The sequence below is a fragment of the Chenopodium album genome, chromosome 13, assembly GCF_948465745.1.
Source record: "Chenopodium album chromosome 13, dcCheAlbu1.1, whole genome shotgun sequence".
Classification (NCBI taxonomy): Eukaryota; Viridiplantae; Streptophyta; class Magnoliopsida; order Caryophyllales; family Amaranthaceae; genus Chenopodium; species Chenopodium album.
In genome coordinates this window covers 39277237-39298711 of record NC_137846.1, presented here as the reverse complement: position 1 = coordinate 39298711, position 21475 = coordinate 39277237, and the positions used below count along the sequence as shown (strand labels likewise).

Here is a 21475-nt window from a genome sequence, read left to right as displayed (position 1 = left end):
AATACCTCATCCGTTTTTTAATTATTACACCACTTGCCTTTTAAACAAATTTTACAAACGTTGCACCATATCCATATTACGAAACAAATATATGTGCTCACATTACAGAATACCCAATATATCTTTACTTTTACAAATTGATTCTTTAGTTTATATTTGGTTGAATAGCCCATATCCTTTCATCATGCAAATGGTTGACGAATTAAAAATGAGTTGGTTGAAGAGGGTTACGATTATAATTGGTTCATGTTAATAAAATGCGTTGGGAGTCAAAAATGATTCTATTGTAACAGGGTATGGGTCGTAAACAATTAAGGTTGAATGGGTAACGAGTTGAACCAGTCAATTTCAAAAAGTTATTAATTTTTAAAATTGAAATAGTTTTGGTTTGAAATGGGTTGAGACACTAACTAGCTTAATGATTCAGATCAATTCGGTTTGGATTATCACAAGTCTGTTTGATATTGAGTAGGGGCCTTACATTATTATTTGAGTCAATAGTTTTCAATTCAGTTCAATTTCAAAAGTCGAATAATATCAAATTTGTTTGGTTTTCGTTTCCAAAAACTAAAACCCTAAACAGTTTCATTCTAGCAAAATCGAATCAATAGGAGACAATCTCAGAGTATGGCTTTATAGTTTATACTAGGCACATAACTTCTTTTTTTTTTTTTTTTTTTTACATGTTAAGATAGGGGGAAACTCTCTCAGAGTGCGGTGAGGATCAAATTCAAGTATGAGAGATATGGGGGATATGGAGGGACAAACCGTTCCTCCACTCCATGATACTAGGCACACACAATACATGTCTAGCAAAACAAGGGTCTCGAGTCTAGCATCCAATAATGGTTAAGGTCATTATCGATTTATCGGATAGTTAAATCTGCATTATTGAGTCGGATCCGTTTTTAACACCTCAATGATTATCGACTAAAATGCAATCCCATATGCACAAGACCGCCGTTGTTGAATAAAGGATAAGTTTTAAATGTATATAATACAACGTCGTAGTCACTCACCTGATCACGTGTCTAGAACCCAGAATTCAAGCAAACCCACCTGTAGGAATTTAACTCTATCCTACAAAAAAAGCAGTCTCAATAAAAAACTGCCACTGAAATAATGAACAGAGTATATGTACAATATACGAAGTTTCGAAAATCATTTTCCAGAATTTTTTCCTTTTAAATTAATCACTTTTCTTCTCGATTTAATCTTTCATTTCGTTGAAATTCTCCACCCCCAATAATATCCTTCGTCTGACGAACAACACTCAGCTTCCAAATCATTTTGGATTTATTTTTTCAATTTAAATGATCTTGTACTTTTAGTTATTAGTCAATTTTACAAGATTTTAAGAACTGCCCAAAAAAAAAAAAAAATGGTGATAACAGAGATTTCAATGATGCATCATGTTTGCATTGTGCTGGTTTTGCTTTGGTTGCTTAATTCCTACAATTTTTGCCACCCAGTTGTTTATCTCATCTCTTTAATTTATTTGTACCAGGTTTGAACACTTTCTTCCCTTTTGATTTATTTTATTTTATTAAATCGGGTATTTTTTTTTTTAATTTAATTTAGTTTATATCATGTTCTTCCCAGTTGTTTACTTATTGGAATTATTGGGTGTTTATATTTTTAATTTGGGGATCTTGTTCTTTCCAATTGTGTAATAAGTGGTTTTTGTTTTGGGGAATTTGGGGCCTTATTTAGGGAGTTATTTTTTATTTTATTTTATTTATTTATTTATTTATAAATGGGTTTTTATTGTATTTTTTTTATAATTATTTTGGGATTATGTTCTCTACAATTTTTTTAATTGAGGTTCTATTTTATTATATTTTGATTTTTCTATGATCATGTTTTTCACAGTTCTTTACATATTGAGAATAAAATTTTGCTTTTTAAGTAAAGAAGATGATGGATGGAGTTTTATTAATTATTGCCTTTATGTTGTGGGATTAGATTCATGAAAGGTATGCTATGAGATTAAGGAGAAAGTTGCAATTTGATGAAAGAAAAGCAGCCAATCAAAGAAGGGTATGAATTTTTTTCTGTGAATGTTTACTTTATATTTTTTGATTGAGGTTATATTTGATAGATTGATATTAAAGCATCTTTTGTGATACTTTTTGAATTTGCCTGTCATTTGTAGTTGTTGAGAATATGCTTATAGTGGGTAGAATTTTAATTGGGAATCTGCCTTTTGTTTCTGCAGATACTAACAGATTCTGAGACAGTAAGGTGGTTGAATCATGCTGTTGAAAAAATGTGGCCAATTTGTCTGGAGCCAATAATATCGCAGAGGATTTTCCTTCCCATTATACCTTGGTTCCTACAGAAGTACAAACCATGGACTGTAGTATGATTCCATTTTTTTGTTTGAATTTTACTGACAATTATTTCGCAGAGGATTTTCCTTCCCAGTTTTTTGTTACTACAGTAGTACAAAACATGGGATTTATAATACTTGACTTGTTAATAGTTAGGTCGCGTACATATGAACCCTGATAATTCTGTACAAATGTGGGATCAAGCCACTGGGTCACTATTGATTCATTCTGGATATAAGAGGAATCTGATTTTCGGGGTTTGTATTGGAGACACAATCACGTTTATAAATAGGGGCCTTTTTGTTTAGACTTTAGAGAGCCACAAGGGCCAGTGATGAGAATCGATCCTAGGATCTTTAGGAATCGAGAGGGAGGCTCTAACCACTTGAGCTATCCCTCGCTTTCAAATTGAAGCCTTTTTGATGTATATTAAGGAAAGTATTTATGAATGTATAGTAATTATTATTGTTGGTACTCTTTTAAAACTCTCTTAAAATGTACTTTGGATGCTCTTTGTTTTTATCACTTTACACACCTTTTTTTCCACTTTACACACCTTTTTTTCAAACTTTTTCAACCTGGTTTATCTTGCTATGTCCTTTTTCTTTGTCAGACAGTTGGTTCCTTATGACAATTCATGATACCTGATTCCAAATCATTTGTGACTAAGACTAGGATCTTACGGCGGTAAATTCTAGGATTAGGATTGTTCTTTGATGGTATCATTAGTTTTTATGCACTACTGTAGTAATTTGCACTGAAGCTAGCTTCACTTATGCTCTGATAAGTTGTTTAAAAAAAATTCTTCACTTATGCACTGATAAGTTATTTTTAAAAATTCTCATTTTTTGAGATGGCTTGCATGCATTATTTAGATTTTGGTCACTTACGAGCATCTTGGAACTCTAAATGTGTTGTAGTTGATTTGGTTGGTTTATGTAGAAATAATATAAAGTACAATATTAGTAGTATTATTTATTTTGCTTTTCAGTATAAGAGAAATGGGAGAGGGTGGAATATCTTTTTGTTCTTGTCTTGATGGGAATGTAATGAGGTTTAGGTAGTCTGGTAAACATTTGCTAGTATATCAAATTGTTTCTGCTAATGTAAATGGATAAATGCTAATAGCTAGTTTTCATTATACTGAAGATTTCATTTTATTGATCTTAGAAACGAGCAGCTGTTCAGCATCTTTACTTGGGAAGGACCCCGCCTTTGTTTACTGACATTCGAGTACTTCGCGACTCGACTGAGGATGACCATTTGGTAATTTTATTAGCCTTGCTTCTGAATTAGAGTAATTTTTCAATGGAAAATCTATGGTAATCGTTCCTTACCGGCAAGAAGACTTGTATCATTTTTTTTTAGTACCAAGAAGACTTGACTGTTCTGTATATTTAGGTTTTGGAGCTCGGCCTGAATTTTTTGACTGGTGATGATATGAGTGCAATACTTGCTGCAAAACTGAGGAAGAGACTTGGATTTGGAATTGTGGCAAAGATGCACTTGACTGGCTTGCATGTTGAAGGGAAGGTATGCATCGGATAGCCTCTTATGTAGTGTCCTTACCAAGTTACAAATGATCTATCTTTAATGTACCATTTCCTATACATCCCTCTTCCCTCCCAAAAAGTATCCTGCCCTTTTAAAAAGAATTGTCGTTACATGACAGCCCTTTGTAAGATCTGTCTAACATAACTTAGACATGCTTGGTATATTTTAGGGCCTCTGTCTAATCTTATACAAATATATTACAATTTGAGTTTTTATTTAGATACTTTATATTTTCAATTTTTGGTGATTTATTTAGGGCATGCTTGGATTGAGGGTAGTAATGGGGTAAAAAATGTCAAACCAAAGAAAATGAATATAGATTTAGGTAGTTGTGAGGAAAAATGAGGTAGTGATGGTGCAATTGCAAGGAAAAAGGGATACTGATGATGTAATGATAAGGGAGGGAGGGGAATCTATTACCCTCATATTGGGGTAATTATTATCCTAGTGTGGTGGGTTCTTTGATTGCGAATTGTGACACTATTCTCAAATACTGATGGTGTAATGATGAGGGAGGGAGTGGTCTTTTGATTCCATAGAATAACCGAGGGGTTCTTTGGAAGGTTAATAAATAGTGGTTGAAGCATAAGGAATAATTTTATTTAGGCCTAAAGAGTAGTTTGTAAAGTTGTATTTCCCACCCTGTCCAACCTGATCCGCATAGTAGCTGTCACATGTTTAAATAATTCTTTCGTTTGGGCATGGAGGCTAAAACCTGAGCACAACATTTCCATTTTGTTCTTTCTAATGAAAGATAGACCTCAAATACATAAAGCCTCACTCTTAGGTACTTTTCTCCCATCTAGTTTCATGATCTCTTTATCGAGATCCCCTTATGCTTCTTGTTTATCATCCACATGGTTTGGACTAATAATTCAAGGTACTATGTAACATATGCCATAATACATCTTCTTATCTAGACATTGTCAACTATGGAGTAACTTATGACTTATGCAATAGGAAGAGGAATTTGTAGAGATCCTTCGATGTTGCCCAATTGTAATGGGGAAATCTTCTCAATCATTATTGCCTATATTTTAATTGTTCTCACATTCTTGTGCATAGTTATGTTGATATATTGGCAATGTTTATAGTTCATCAAAGCTAGGCTTTTGTTAGAGGTCATCTACGTTTTTCCCTTTAGTACCTGTCCTAAAAGTTCTTGTTATCGAATAATGTACATATTATGTACATTGTGCGATATTGGTCCATGAGTTATTGGCCATTTGGGTACCTGATTTTTCAGGGTCAGATTTTTGAGTTTTATTTTGATTTTTTCGAGCTCTATGCCAAAATCTTTTTAAAACATGTGTTGTGTATTATAATCAAACCTTTTGCCAGAATTTCAATTAATTTACAATGATAATTAAGCCAATTTTTCATCTCGATGTCTTCTTATTCTCTATATGCCCGATTTAACTGACCACAACCAACTCAAACCTAAAAATCATCTAACACTTACTATATAAACATTGCATCAAACATAGATCAAGAATCAAGAAACTAACACCCAAAAAACTTGGTGGCCACCTGGCCGGTTGTGTCAGGCCAAGGAGGATGTTGTTCATTTGCTTGATGAGTTTGTGCTGATGTAGCTGAACTACATCATTAGCAAAAGAAATCGAAGGGATTGAAACTTAGGTGGTGCACTTGGAGGCTTATTGGAGGCTTGGATTTGTATGTGAAAAAGTGCGGCTCTATGCGAATGGGTTTGACCGGTAAAGTGTTCTTTTTCTTTTTTATATTTTTGTATAGTGCGGCTCATGCACCCTTGGTGCAATTGGAGCCCATAGTCTTAGTGAACCTTGTGATTTTTATACATTAATCTAGGATTTGCGCATTTGATGGGTCACAACTAACTTTTTATTAACTTGTACATCTTAAGAAATACAATAGCATACACTAGTCTTATATGATAAAGTGTTTAGTATGTAAGATATAGAAATGGGCAGTAATTATATGTATTTTTAGGGGATGTAATATTTGTACTTCAGCATTAGTTTTAAAGCAATAGTATAAGATAAGAAGTAGGGAAATTAAATTGGAGACAGAGTAGCAAGCCAAGGGCAATGTGCAAATACGCAGAAATGATTAATGACTCGAGTCGAAGACGTGGGTATATAAAGTTAGGAATGGTTGAGGTAAATCAACTTTGCTTATTAAAGGCCCTGTTTTGGTAAGAGCTGGTTGCATTAGCTGTTTTGACTAGCTGATTTATAAGAGCTTTTATGTAGAGTTGTTTGGTAAAATTAGCTTATTATTTGTAGTTGTTTGTTAGTTGAACATATGAAATGACATTTTAGGACATTGATATTTTTTTTTTACTTTGACTAGGGCAAGAAATTAGGAGGGCAAGAATGTGAATTAGAGTAACTTTTTGGATAAAATTGTCTTTTAACATCCATTACTCAATAAACTAATCTAAAAAGCTCTATTTTGTAGCTTTTTACAAATTAGCTTATCTGCCTAAATAAGCTCATTTAAAAAGCTCATTTACCAAACCACCAAATTAGATGATTTATGTAGTCAAACCTCTAACTTGGTCAAATAAGCTCATTTTTGGTCAAAACTCTAATTACCAAACATGGCCAAAATATATTAGAATCTTAAAATTTAAAGGATTATTAAGGGGTGGCTATAGCCCGGGTAGGCCCCCTTAGATCTGCCAGTGGATGGAGTGTGAGTTTAAGTAGTGAGAGAGAAAGAAAGTGCTTGTTTTCTATGATGAGGGGTTTTAAAGAGGAAAGTGCAAAATTGGGAAAAATAACCTATCTTGTATGTGCCAAACATAGTTAAAAAACCAAAATTGCCCAAAATTAAAAAAAATGAAAAAGTGTAAATGGTTTTCAATTGCCCACATCAACTAAAATTTCTAGCTTGTGACCCTTTCTTAGTTTAAAAAAGCGCGCCTAGGCGCACTTGAGGCGCGAGGCGAAGCGAGGCGGGCTGCAAAGCGCCTCACTGTGTAAAAGCGTGGCGAAGTCTAGGAGGCGCGCGCCTCAGCGCTTAAGCCTTGAGGCGTGAGGCGCTGTGAGGCGACGCCTTGTAGATCTTAGGCCTTTATACGCACGTGCAACTTCAATTTATTAAAAAAAAAAAAGGCTTTAATTAAAGAAATAGAAGAGAGAGAAAACAAATCTATTTGAAAAGTAAAACCCTAGCTTCCAGAAACCAGGCAATTCACGTTGGGTCTCAACCAATTCTCGCCGGAAACCTGCCAAATCTCGCCGGAACTTGCTGGTTCTCGCCGGAAACCTGCCGATTCTCGCAGGAAACGACCCAAGCAGTGGTGGATCTCGCCGAAAACCAGGTTAGCTTGCTTTATTTATTTTTTTTCGTTTTTTGTACTGTTTTTTTTTTTTTTTAGGAATTGTATACCTTCTTCGTTCTCTTTAAAATTGTATACCTGCTTCTTTTTTTCTTTTGTTTTTAAAATTTGTTTTTTAACTTCTGTATTCTGATTTTATATTTTTTATTTTTTTTTTATTTTTTATTTTTTTTTTTATTTTTTTGGCTTTTCAGTTTATTTATTTTAGTTTTTTGGTTCCAATTTTTTTTGTTTTTCTCTGTTTATATATATTTATTTTGTTACTGTTTTTTTTTTTTTTTTGTTTTTTTTTTTTTTTTTTTTGTTTGGCTTTCCAGTTTATTTATTTTAGTTTTTTGGTTCTAATTTTTTTTGTTTTTCTCTGTTTATATATATTTATTTTGTTACTGTTTTTTTTTTGACAAAAATTGTTACTGTTTTCTGTTATAGGAACATGGATGAAGAGTCTCTTCCTTCCACCGGATCATCCGATCCCGACCCGGCTAGAAAATATGGAAAACTGGAACCTAATAATAGAGTTAATTGACATTGTAGTTTTTGTGGTAAAGTGACTAAGGGAGGGGCACATCGTTAGAGAGTTTCATGCCATTAGCGCCTTTTAAGGGTATCTTGTAGTTCCTTTGTTAATTTATGCATTTATAATATGTTATTTTGATTATTTAAGGCTTATATCTTGGTCTAGAAGTAAATTATAAGGTTTTGGGCACTTAAGGTGTGCCTCGTATCCAAGAGGCGTGGCCTCCGCTTTGCGCCTCGCGCCTAGGCTCTGGGGACCCTTTGCGCCTCGGTGCGCCTCTCGCTTTTTAAAACCAAGGACCCTTTGACCTTTTTACCTGGTGGGTTGGGTAATTTACTAATTTTGGATTTTCAAAAGGTGGTCAACGTGTCATTGGAGTCATCAGAGTTATATCCAGTTCTTCGATCTAAGGTGGAATAAGGGATCTACGGTAAGAACACTTACCTTGTATAAACAATCTAGGTTATGTGCCATGTCATGCCTTGCCAAGTCCATGCCCAAGCCCACTAGTTATGCTAGTTATGTGCCATGCTGTATGGTGCCAAAAATTTTCATAAGGTGGACCCAAGCACAATTCAAGTCCACGTGCCGCCATGTTGTGCTTGTGTGTTTATGCTGAATTTCACTTATTTTAGTATGTATTGTCATACATCACAGTAATATGTCTTGTCGTATCATACCATCGGTTAATTGTCAGTGCCATCTTTGATTAACCAGAGGTTATTTTAAAATTTAGATGCAAGTAGGTTTCACACTACAATAATTAAGGGTAGGGGACTAGGTGTTTCCCTTGGAACCTTGGTTTGAACCAAAATTGAAGTATGTTTTTTCTTTCGAAGTGTAGGTAGCTTAACAAGTAATTTTATTTGGCTATTGATTGCAAGTTAAGAACATTAATGGTTTTAAATTATTAGGGTGCCTAAATTATTTCCTTCGAATGACTTCTTGCAATGGAGTAAGCATTACTTCTTCCATTCTTTTATAATTGCCACATTTTGATCTGGTTAAACTCTTTTATCTACTAAAAAACTTATTGCTGAACAGGGTCTGGGTCTTTAAGGGATTTTTCAGGGTCTTTTGAATTTGTAAATCTGTGTCTATGGCCTCCAGGCTTGAACTTGGTTCATGTTTGACGTGGGTGAAATTTTTGTTTGACTTTGTTGGATAATCTAACATTTGAGGATTTTGGAATTTGAATCCACAGTTGACAGTTACAAATGTCCTTGCGTACTGTGATTGTTTTAGGTGCTGATTGGCGTGAAATTTCTTCGCTCTTGGCCATTCATAGGACGATTGCGTGTGTGTTTTGCTGAACCTCCATACTTTCAGATGACTGTCAAACCACTCTTTAATCATGGTCTTGATGTAACAGAATTACCTGGAATTGCTGGGTGGCTGGTAATAAAATTCCATGTCATGTTCCAATCAGTTTTATTTTTTCTATTATCATCACTGTCTCATATTAACTCTTTATTATAATTAATGATTATGTCTTAGGATAATCTTTTGGCTGTTGCGTTTGAGGAGACGCTTGTTGAGGTAATTTCTGCTCTTCTTGGCCAGCTCTTATATTGGCTATAAATTTGTGTTAACTTCTATTATATATATGTATTTGTTCTAAAGTCGATGTGTACTATTTGGCAGCCCAATATGCTAGTTGTTGACATGGAGAAATTTGTATCACCTGAACCTGGTAAGTTATTCAGCATACTGTCTGTGCAGTACCTCATTAGCCTGGTGTGTATATGCTGAACCTGGTAAGTTATTCAGCATAGTGTACATCTGTACAAATCAGCAAGTTTGTTAGAAATTTACTGCAAATATGGGCAGGCATGGAGAAAAGGATTGTGTGATAAGTTGATATATATATGTGTAGACCTAGGCCATAAGGACCTAAGGCCATAGAGAAAGAGTTCCTATTGATGCTTACACTAGCACGTTTTCGAATTCCAAGGTTATTGGTTTAATTAAGGTTTCTGATAGGGGTGGCTGGTAGAGGATAGTTTTTTTTTTTTTCTCTTTTTTTTTTTTTTTTTTTTTTTTTTTTTTTTTTTTGGGGGGGGGGGGGGGGTGGGGTGGTGGGATATTTACAGTTGGGCCTGTAATAGATTAAGAAATCCATTGCTTGAATATTGTGAGCTTTTCGGGGACTTGAACAGAACCACCCAGAATTGATCCCCGAATCCGGATTAGCCCAAAGGGTGAACCGGGTGAAATACCAAAAAATAAAAAAAAATATTGTGAGCTTTTCAATTTTACCTTTTTGGTTGTTGAAGGATTTGTAAATCAAGAATTCTGGAGTGTGGCTAATCAGTGCAGGAAAAGAGAAAAGACTTGACCAAAAAAAAATGTAGTCATTGTTGGTTGTTGACTTTGAAGTTGTGTTGATTAAAGTAAGACATTATATATGTGCTGGTGTGTAATCTTTATATACTTATGAAGTTTATTGGCTATGATGAAACAGAAGAGTGGTTCTCTGTGGATGTGAAGGAACCTCTTGCTTATGCAAATGTGGAAGTTGTTGAAGCAGTGGAGCTGAAGGCTTCAGACCTCAATGGTCAGTGCTCATTTTTGCTTTCATGCAAATAGTTATTGTTAATTGGTTATAACTTGTAATTTCTGGTTACTCTTCAGGTTTTTCTGATCCTTATGTGAAAGGGCAACTTGGTCAGTACAGATTTAGGACTCAAGTACAGAAGAAGACATTGACTCCTAAATGGCAAGAGGAATTTAAGGTCCCTATTTGTTCATGGGAAGGACAAAATGTTCTAGCAATGGAAGTTCTTGACAAGGACCGTTTTTCAGTGGATGATGTTCTTGGGTTGGTCCTCAATCTCTTATGCTCTCACTTTATGGGTATATTGATGATCCAACTATAATAATAATTGAATCATACTTACTCCATTCTATTTTAATTGCAACATCAGAAAATTCACACTATTTTCACAAACTCTTTTGACCGTCTTTAGTAATTTATGCATTAGGAAAAACATAGTTATGGGCGGTTTTGTTAGATTCGTCGTTATATGTACTTTTAAATCACGTGGGCAACTGCTAAAGTCTAATTAAAGATATTGATGGTATAAAATGTGCATTGGCAAGTGTAAAACCCCGAGCGTTGCATTTAAAAAAGAATGAAGTATATTGGTTGGTATTCCATGTGTATTGGTGCAGACTTTGCCAGTTTGCCTAGCCTTTTCATGTCATTTATTCAGTTTATTACGGAGTACTATTAATTACTTGAGAAAGTATGAGATGTATAAATAAATAAAAGATATGAGAGATTAAATGATTATTTGACATTTTGGCCCATATTATGGTCTGCCATATTTGAATATCACTATTATCTCGGCTGTCTCATTTGTTATTGCTTATTATTTTTCTGTCTGCCCCACTGATTAAGGGTACCATAAAGTTTAAGAGGATTGGTTAGAAACTAGTCTGACAATGGTTAAGTGGTGGATTAGAAAGTACAAGGTAGAAATTAGTGGGTTTTGGCTTTTGAGTATGATTTTGCAGAAGTACCAAAAATTGTACACTGCAACGATCTACACTCAAGAGACAACTAAACAAGGAAACAAGTTCGAGTAATGAAAGAGGATTTGATTGATAGAAAATAACCAAATGGTTAACAAGTGAATGACTTTAGGCCATTAGTCTCCATGATTCTCAAACATAAATTTCTGGATACCTTCTCTTTCGAAGACTCTACTATTTATACTACCTTGCACTTATAAGTCAAGACAATGACCATTAGTTGCTATCTTTACTACTCCTTGTCCTCTTTCTAAAAGTACTCAACAAAAGCAAGCTAATAAGCCAAGAGCACAGACTGTAGTAGCTCAAGGTGAAGTTGGTTGCCCTTGTGGTCTGGTGGTGTCTCCTTGCTGCAGATTTTGTCCTGGTCCCCCTTGTTCCCTTTGTCTTCGGTGGTAAGTGTAATGGATAGGAGGTGTGGTACGGATGGGTTGTGGTGTGGCTGAACGGTTCATTGCAATACCCGCCCCCAAAAGACCCACCTTGTCCTCAAGGTGGAAGTCGGGAAACCTCCACTTGAGGTCTTCGTAGTCTTCCTAAGTTGCTTCAAACTCCGGTAAGTCGACCTACTTAATTAATACTTCTTGGGCTGCCGGTACCTGGACTTGTTCTCACGGCCAAAACAGATTCTGGTTGTACCACTAACTTGAGTTCCGGATGGATTTGTGCTGGAATGGTAGGAGAACTACTGGTCTCAATTGTGACACATGAAAAACGGGGTGAACTCGTCAATCTTCTGGAAGTTTCAGCTTATGCCACCTTTCCCACGCGTTGAATCACCTCAAACGGGCCATAGAAACGAGCTGCCAACTTCTCGAAGGGTCGTCTTGCTAATGAACGTTGTCGGTAGGGCTGCAATTTCAAGAACACAAAGTCCCCTACTTGGAACTCATCCTCCCTTTGCTTTCGATCCACATTCTCCTTCATGATGTGTTGGCTCTAAGTAAGTTGTATTTCAACTCATCAAGCATAAGATCTTTCTCCCGCAGTTTCTCTTCAAGGTTGTCCACGAGAGTGTCGGCTGTCCTAATTCGCATCAGCCTCAGTGGATCCCTGCCATATAACACCTTGAAAGGGGACATGCCCGTGGAAGTGTGGACAGCAGTGTTATACGAGTATTTGGCCCATGCCAACCAACTTGCCTAGCCCTTGGGGTGACTTCCCGCGAAACAACAGATGTAAGTTTCGAGAGCCTTGTTCACCACCTCTGACTGCCTATCGGTCTGAGGATGATAGGAGGTGCTGCGCCGGAGCTCTGTGCCGTGAAGCCGGAATAGTTCCCGCCAGAAGATACTCAGGAGAACCCGGTCATGGTCCGACACTATGCTTGATGGAAACCCATGAAGGCGAACCACTTCCTTCAAAAAGGCCTATGCCACCGTGAGCGCGTTAAAGGGATGTCTAAGCCGACGAAATGGGCATATTTGGACAAGTGGTCCACAATCACAAAAATCACATCCACCCCTTTAGACTTCGGCAGCCCCTCGATGAAGTCCATCGTTATATCCTCCCACACCCTTTCCGGCACCGCTAGCGGTTGCAATAGCCCGGCAGGATGTTGCTGATAGTGTTTGTTTCATTGGAAAATGCCACAACACTTTACATATTCACTCACATCCTTCCGCATCCCTTGCCAAAAACACTCTCCGGCCACCCTCAGGTAAGTCTTGGTCTCTCCGGCATGTCCACCCTCCGGGGAATCGTGATATGCTTTGAGAAGTGTCGCCTTGCACCCTGAATTTCTCGGAATAACCACTCGACCCTTGTACATTAATCGGTGGTGCTCCACTGTGTACCCCGCCGTTTCCTCGTCGGCCAAGATACCCTGTTTCAGCTTCCCCAACCACGGGTCGGCCTCAATCTCCTTCTCTAACTCCTCCCAGTTCACTGATTGAGCAGTGATTAGAGCCCCCAACTCCGACTCGCCTCCCCCCTTCCTCGAAAGAGCATCCGCCACCCTATTAGATGCCCCCGGTTTGTATTGAATTTCGAAGTCGAAGTCGATCAATTTCCGTATCCACCGTTGATATTCCATGCCCACCTCCCTTTGTTGCGTGATGAATCGGAGACTTTGTTGGTCACTCCGAATAACAAACCTCCGGCCAAGGAGGTAGTGCTTCCACCGTTGGATGGAGAGACAAACCGCCATTAATTCCTTTTCGTAGATGGATTTTCCCCGCCCGATCGGACCCAAAACCTTGCTGAAAAAGGCGATAGGTCTTCCTTCTTGCATGAGCACGACACCCAATCCATATCTCGAGGCACAATGAAGGTCTTATGGAAATTGGGCATGGCTAGGACAAGAGCAGAGTTCATCGCCTTCTTGAGATTTTCGAAGGCACCGGTGGCTTCTTCACCCCACTGGAAAAATAATTATCTTTTTTGAGCTGGCAGTTAATGGGTGGGCAATATGAGCATAATGGGCTATGAATTTTCTATAATAGCCTGTGAGGCCTAGAAACCCTCTTAAGTCTCTTAAGGTATTGGGCTTGGACCAATCCACCATAGAGGCAATCTTTTATATGACACCTCCTCCTTTCCCAATTCACATTTCTTACGGTTTGCAACCAATTGATGACTCTTCAAGAAGCTCATCACTAATTTTAAATGTTCCACATGATCTTCCTTACTAGCACTATTCACAAGTATATCATCAAAAAATACGAGAATAAATTTACGCAAGTAAGGTCGGAATACCTCATTCATTAATGATTAGAAAGTTGCTGGAGCGTTTGGTGAGACTAAAAGGCATCACAAGGAATTCATAGTGGCCCTCGTGTGTCCTAAAAGCTGTCTTGTGCACATCATCGGCCGTCACACGAATTTGGTGGTATCCGGCTTTCAAGTCCAGCTTCGAGAACACCCTTGTTCCTCCCAACTCATCTAGGAGCTCATCGATGACCGGAATGGGATACTTGTCCGGCACGGTTTCCTTGTTCAAGGCCCGGTATCCACACAAAACCGCCACGACCCATCTTTCTTCTTTGACAAGGAGAACCGGGCTCGAAAAAGGACTAGTGGAAGGTCGGATTATACCCGCCTCTAGCATTTCCCGGATGAGTTTCTCGATCGCATCTTTTTGAAATTGTGGATATCTATAAGGCCAGACGCTAATTGGATACATCCATCCTTGAGTACAATAGCATGTTCATGCCCACGGGTAGGTGGTAACCCCTTTGGTGCCTCGAACACCTCCGGTAAATCAGCCATCAATGGTTGCAGGAATTCGTGTGTGTCGTGCTCCTCACCCACATCAGCTTCCACTGCCCCAAGCTCCACTAAAATCCCTCCTTTCTCCTTCCTCAAGGCCTTCACCATAGCTTTCAAAGTGATTCCGGTCCGCGCAAGGGAGTGGTCCACACACACTGTCACATTCTTCCCACCTAAAAAAAGACTCATTTTTTGAAGCTTCTAGTTGGTTAGTATCGAACCCAGCTTTTCTAACCATTGAATTCCAAGGATTACATAGGAATTCCCTAATTGCAGAGGCAGAAAATCCTTCGTAATCTCGACCTCCTCATTCAGCCTTAACCGAACCCCTTTGCACAGCCCTCGCCCCTTAATTGTCTCCCCATTTCCCAATGACACCCCAAAAGTGCCGTCACCCACTACTGGAATGCTCAGCCTCTCCACCGTGTAGGGAGATAAAGTTATGCGTAGCTCCCGGATGAATCATAACCACTACTTCTGCTCCTCCTATGCCCTCGATTAATTTCATGGTTTTGGGATTAGTGAGGCCCACTATAGAATTCATTGAAACCGTGGCCGGAACTTCGTCCCCCTCTTCCTTTGGCGTTTCGAGAGCTAACAACTCCCCCCATCTTCCTCCTCTTCACCATCTACCAGCACACTCAAGCCTTTGGATTGACATACATGTCCGATTCCCCACCTGCCGTCGCATTTGAAACAGAGTCCTTTGGCTTTCTTTTCTTCGACCTTCTCTGTTAAGCGTCGGACTTGCCCTGTAAATCTTGAGGATGATGATGGGTAGGTTCGGGTCTGAGTTAACTGGGCTGCTGATCCTACTAAGCTTTGGGCGTAAGGTTTAGAATGGGTTGGGTTGTTTGGTTGGAATTGTGGTTGGGATTGTGCTTGGTTAAAGGTTTGGGCCGACCCACTTCTCCCTCCTAGGATAGTTGATGTTGGGCTCTTGTTAAAGAATGAGTATGGTCCATGCTTGGTAAAAGCCCTGCCCACCTTCTTCAACCCGCTTCCTCTCTTCAACCCGGGTAGCCAGGTCCATGGCCTGTTCTAGGGTCGTCGGGTTTAGCATCCGGATCTCCGCCCTTATCTCCTCCTTAAGTCCGTTCACGAATTGCCCCTTTATGAGACTCTCTGGGATGTCCTCAAGTGGCGATGCCTTCTCTTTGAAGGCACGCCGGTATTCCGTCACCGTGGTGGTGTGGCTGACCGCCAACCACTGCTCATGCAGGGTCCCTGAATTCACCGGCCGGCGATTCTCCCATTGATACCACCTTAGGGCGTCGTTCTCCATGGGGACAACGGCCGCTTGTAACTTCTCCCTTTCTCCGAGCTGGTAGAAGTGGAAATACTGCTCCCCCCTCAGAATCCACCCATCACCATCGAAGATCGGCATATCCAACTTCTGGTACTTCCAATTACCTCTACCTCCATGGTTCTCCCCGCTCTCCATATCCGAGGGGTCCAACCTTGGCTGTCCGTACTCCATTTCGAACCTCCGTATGTTTTCCTCACCGGCGTCGGAAAATCGTTCTGCTTCATCCTCTATCTCCACCACTTGCGGCCCCTTTCCCTTGTCGTTGAGAGTCTTCATGATACCACGTATCTCCTCGAAGAACTTATCTTGGTTGCTTTTCAACAAGGCGGCTTGTTGGTTTTGGTCGTCCCGAAACCAATTCAGCCTCCCTTCCAGCCATTGGGACTCGGCGTCCTGTTGTCTGGTGAACTATTCCGACAAGGACTTTTGGAGAGCCTCAGGACTCTCGGCAACAGTCTTCGCCAGAATCTTCTGTATGGAGTTCTCTCCTCCATCCAACTTTGAAGCAACCTCAATCATGTGTCCTTCTAACGCTTCGATGCACTGCGTGTTGGTGCCGGATGGAGCCATGGCTGCTCTGATACCAATTGCAACGATCTACACTCAAGAGACAACTAAACAAGGAAACAAGTTCGAGTAATGAAAGAGGACAGCTGATTGATTGATAGAAAATAACCAAATGGTTAACAAGTGAATGACTTTAGGCCATTAGTCTCCATGATTCTCAAACATAAATTTCTGGATACCTTCTCTTTCTAAGACTCTACTATTTATACTACCTTGCACTTACAAGTCAAGACAATGACCATTAATTGCTATCTTTACTACTCCTTGTCCTCTTTCTAAAAGTACTTAACAAAAGCAAGCTAATAAGCCAAGAGCACAGACTGCAGTAGCTCAAGGTGAAGTCGGTTGCCCTTGTGGTCTGGTGGTGTCTCCCTGCTGCAGATTTTGTCCTGGTCCCCCTTGTCCCCTTTGTCTTCGGTGGTAAGTGTAACGGATAGGAGGTGTGGTACGGATGGGTTGTGGTGTGGCTGAACGGTTCATTGCATACACCCAGTCACCCAGGTGTGCAATGATTCCTTGTGTACTGTTGGTGAACTGAAGATGTGTGAACAAAGAAAAAGCAATTGCATCTTCTTCTCATGCATCAATCGGCTACTTCCGTGCTTTTTCAAAGGGTACAGATTATTTTTTTGGCTTTCTGATGATGATTGACTAAATTAAAGCGCTCACTGAATTGTGCGCTTCTTGTCAATTGTATTATGGCACAGATCGAGTTGCCACATTCACACATAGGATTAAGTGTGAATAATACCTTAATATACTGGGGCAAGTTTTCTCAAATCCAACCCCTCTCCACTCTCCCCTGACCCAATTTTGTGTCTTTAAAAGCACTGTGTAATGTTGATTTTGATTTTGGCCTGATACAAGTGATGTATGCCTATGAAATGAGCTTTTGAATATGCCCATGCATTTGAGTTATAATTCCAAAACAGTATGACTTTGTCTTGAGTATGCTATGATCCTTCTATTGTAACAGGAATTGTTCAGTAAACATCAATGAGCTTAGGGATGGCCATAGGCATGACATGTGGCTGCCTCTTCAAAGTGTCAAAATTGGAAGATTGCATCTGGCTATTACTGTTGTTGAGGCAATTGGAAAGGTTATTTTTAAATGTGTTTATGGGTTTTTAGTGTATGAAGTCATTTTTTGTATATATATGAATTGCTGGAATTATTCAGTGCTCACACCTATTAAGAATGCTTTCAGGGCAAGGAGCAGACATCTGGAGAATTGAGGTCAGTGTCGGAGAAATCAGAATCACTTCAAAGTGACAAGGCTGAGCAAGGACCTATCTCAGCTGCTAACCCACAATCATTTGCTGATACATTTGAACCAATTGATATTGAAGGCCAAAAGGAAACAGGAATGTGGGTCCATCATCCTGGAGGCGAAGTTTCTCAGACATGGGAACCAAGGAAAGGAAAGAACAGACAGGGTGATACTGAGATCCACTCAGTAGACTCTCCAAAATCATCTCTGCTAGTTGACAGTAGTAGTAGTGGTGATGAAAGTAAGGAAGACCACAAAACCAAGCGAGGTAACATAATTCAAAGGGGTTTTGACAAGGTATTCAACAGGCATCATGAGAGTGAAGAAGATCAAATGAAGAGCTCTGAGGTTGCTGATCCATCGTTGCATTCTAATGTCAAAGCTGCTTACCTTAAAAAGGTCGGGGTCAATCTTATAGTGGATAAAGACCATTCTGGACCTCATTCTGTTGACGGAAAACTTGGAGGGTCAAGTAATGAGGGAAGTGGAGCTGAGAATTCAGGCAAGCATGATGTGAAAGACAGAGCGAAGAAAATTTTTAATAGCGCAAAAAATTCAGCTCGCCATTTGAAGCAGTCATTTTCAAGGAAAGGTTCCAAGAAAAAGGAACATGCTTCAGAACAGGAGTCTCCTTTGGACTCTGCTTCCAAGAAAATGGAAGATATTTCGAAACAGGAGATTCCTTTTGATTCTGATTCGTCTGATGAAGACTCATTATCGTCCTCTATTTACGATCAATCGCTCAAAGGAATTCCAATTACTTCAAACATTATGATAAGAAGTGGTATTGACGATGCAGATCATTTGGAACATGCTGATCATTTGGAAAATGCTGATCATTTGGAACATGCTGATCATTTGGAAAATGTTGATCATTTGGAACATGCTGGTCATTTGGAACATGTTCAGAAAAATGTTATAATTAAGCCTATCCTTGATGATATAATTAAGCCTATCCTTGATGAGCCTGTTCGGAGAAGTACCGACAGTAATATCAGTGGTTCTGAAGGAGATAAAGTTATACCAGCACTAGAAACCAAACCAGACCTTTCATTGGCACCCTGATTATTAATCTCTGTTGCACTTCATTTAAGCATCAGACTCTGAAAATATCAAAGTGATTTTTTCTATTTTTTTTTTTTTTTTTTTTTTGGGCGGCAATGTATACTCCAATACAGGTTGTATAAAAATATAGAATCAGTGTTCATTACAAACCATGTACATTTGTACGAGGGTGCCCCAGTTTATATATTTGATAAACTTACTATGTTTATATAGTCCTCGTTAGCATCTGATTCACCTCTGACTCGTCTGAACTTCGAACATGGTGGAGTTTGGTTGTTGTGTGTACCTCCACGTAGGTTAAAATGGGACATATCTCTAACGCTCCAAAATCACAATGTTAAAGTAACGCCTACTCTGACAAATATGTCATTTAAAGCTTTTTGTTGGTGGTTGATGAGTGTCGGCACCTTAAAAGCCTATGAACAATTTTCCTTGTCTTTGAAGCTGGAAGTGAAGATTGCCGGAGCATTGACATTTGTTTTCGGTCGGCGAGGCATTCTCAAAATCGCCAACAGAATACTAGACAACAAAAATTACTATAATAAGGATTCGAATTACCTGACGAGAGACGAATTCCGCAATACGCTCTTCGATTCGTGCAGCAGCAAACAATATCGTTCAACCTCAATCAAGCTCCAATTGCAATTTCTATTTTTTTTTTACTTAAGCTCCTACTGCAATTGAAATTGCCCCAATTTTTTTACTTTGAATACCCTAACGTCGTCTACTTCTCCGTTAATTCGTCAAACGGGTTGACTCTATCAATGATAGCGATAGCAGACCACCTCAACTAACATACGTGTATCAAATATTTTAACGTGGCTCTAATTCCTAGTCACCCCTCTGTTCTATTACAATACTACCCCCACATTACTGATGTAAATGACTCAAATACCCCTATATAAACGCCAATTTCGTTTATCAAATATATAAACTTGTATTTTGCGCATTTGTACTACTTTGTCTTTTTTAATCTTGGACTGTTTAGCAAATGAGAATGTTAATCTTTAAGTAATGTAATTTCAAGGACAGGATTCATGTTCCACACAAAAGCATTTAAACAATCTTCGGGTTCATGATATGAAATATATTTATGTTAGCAAATGTTACAACTTATAACGATCTAATGCATGATGGCATAACAAAAAGAATTTCAAGATTTCCAGCATTCACAATATGATTGATGATCATTCAATTCTTGATCATTAATCAGACTACTACATTCCTAATTCTCATGATTGTTAGCTGTTCCAACTTCGCCTCTGATTGCCCTAGCTAGTTCCCTGGCTCAGTGAAAATGGTTCAGTTTCCAAATTTCGAATTCAAATTGCTAATCCTTTACATTTTCACTGAAAGATACAGCCACAGGGGCATCATGCCTAGGGAAATTCTTTCCAAGAACAGTTCTCCACATTCCCATCCTGGGCACGAATCCGACCGAAACCATACTCTTCAACACACTTTCCACATCTCCAAGCAAATTCTCTTCACAAAGTCCCAACACCAACAACTTGTAAGACAAAAAGCTCGGAATCAAGCTCCTAGACCTCATCTTATACACAAAGTTTTTGGCATCAACAAATTTCTTAGACTTGATCAGTCCATACAAAACCTCCTGATAAGTCCCTTTATTAGGATCACAACCCATGAGCCTCATTCTATCTAATAGCTCCATTGCTTCCTCAATCCTCCCTTGTTTCCCCAAACCCGAAACCAATACGTTAAACGTTACAGCATCTAGCGAAACCCCTTCTTTCTCCATCCTATTAATCAACCCAAATGCCTCATCTACCATACCCTTTTCACACATACAATGCATTATAGTAGAATAAGTCATCTTATTTGGTTTGCACCCTTGTTTGGGAAATTCGTCGAGCACTTGGTAGGCATCCTCTAATTGTCCACATTTACACAACCCCTTAATCAAAATATTAAGACTACAAGCATCAATCTCAACCCCAAGCTTAGTAGCACCTAGAAAAACCTCATAAATCACATCAAATTTCTTCGAAATTACCAAAAAATTCAGCACAAAATTGAAGGTTTTCGTCGAAGGCCAACAATTATACTCAGGCATATCGAAAAGAATTTCGATTACCCTTTTATCTAAACCACCCAAATTACCATAAATCTTGATCACGTTACAGAAAAACTCATCAGAAATGCGGAAATTTTTCTGAGTTTTAATCCCCTTCAAAATATCATCAATTGCTTCAAAATATTTTGCTTCACCAAGCTTGTTGATGATCACATTGAAAAGGGATTCATTAGGTTTGTAATCTTTGCGCTTTGAAATGTGGTCTAACATAGGAAGAACTGAATTGGGTTCTAATGAAGTGAAGATTTTAACAACTTCATTTGGAGATAACCAATCTTTGTGAAACAGTTTTTGTATGCTGGAAGATTGATTTGATGAACACAAAGATGATAATGGGGTTGATGAAGCATGTCTATGGATTAATCTTTGGTTGAATAGTGAGCTAAAAATTGTTGATGGAATTACATTTTGGGAAGCTCTGATTCTGCGAGAGACTATCATTTCTACTCTAACAAGTGTTGGGAACTCGAAAATGACCAAATACTTTGATAAAACATTTTACTTTCGGCGATTTCACCAAATACCATCAAGTAATTAAAAAATTCACTAAATTTCGTGATGTTTTTTTTAAAATTCACCAAATGCCACTGACTTACACTATAATGATACCTCATGCCATTAATGATATCTGAAAGTTGGTTTTCCATTGATGTCATTCTTAATTCATCAAATGTCGTTATTTCTTTA

The 21475-nt window shown here is 38.6% G+C and overlaps 2 protein-coding genes across 2 annotated transcripts; one reads left to right on the top strand and one right to left on the bottom strand.

Moving 5' to 3' along the window:
- The first annotated feature begins 1044 nt into the window (after nucleotides 1-1044).
- Nucleotides 1045-18898, top strand: LOC145574753 (C2 domain-containing protein At1g53590-like). The gene is made up of 12 exons (XM_081632607.1): nucleotides 1045-1507; nucleotides 1966-2040; nucleotides 2219-2362; nucleotides 3504-3599; nucleotides 3735-3866; nucleotides 8978-9130; nucleotides 9230-9271; nucleotides 9377-9425; nucleotides 10197-10289; nucleotides 10367-10553; nucleotides 17332-17455; nucleotides 17563-18898. The coding sequence occupies exons 1-12, from the start codon at nucleotides 1382-1384 to the stop codon at nucleotides 18688-18690; spliced, it is 2349 nt and encodes a 782-aa protein (XP_081488733.1). The 5' UTR covers nucleotides 1045-1381; the 3' UTR covers nucleotides 18691-18898.
- Nucleotides 18899-20005: 1107 nt separating this feature from the next.
- Nucleotides 20006-21229, bottom strand: LOC145575492 (small ribosomal subunit protein mS86 (rPPR1)-like). The gene has a single exon (XM_081633357.1). The coding sequence runs from the start codon at nucleotides 21227-21229 to the stop codon at nucleotides 20021-20023; it is 1209 nt and encodes a 402-aa protein (XP_081489483.1). The 3' UTR covers nucleotides 20006-20020.
- Nucleotides 21230-21475: the final 246 nt, after the last annotated feature.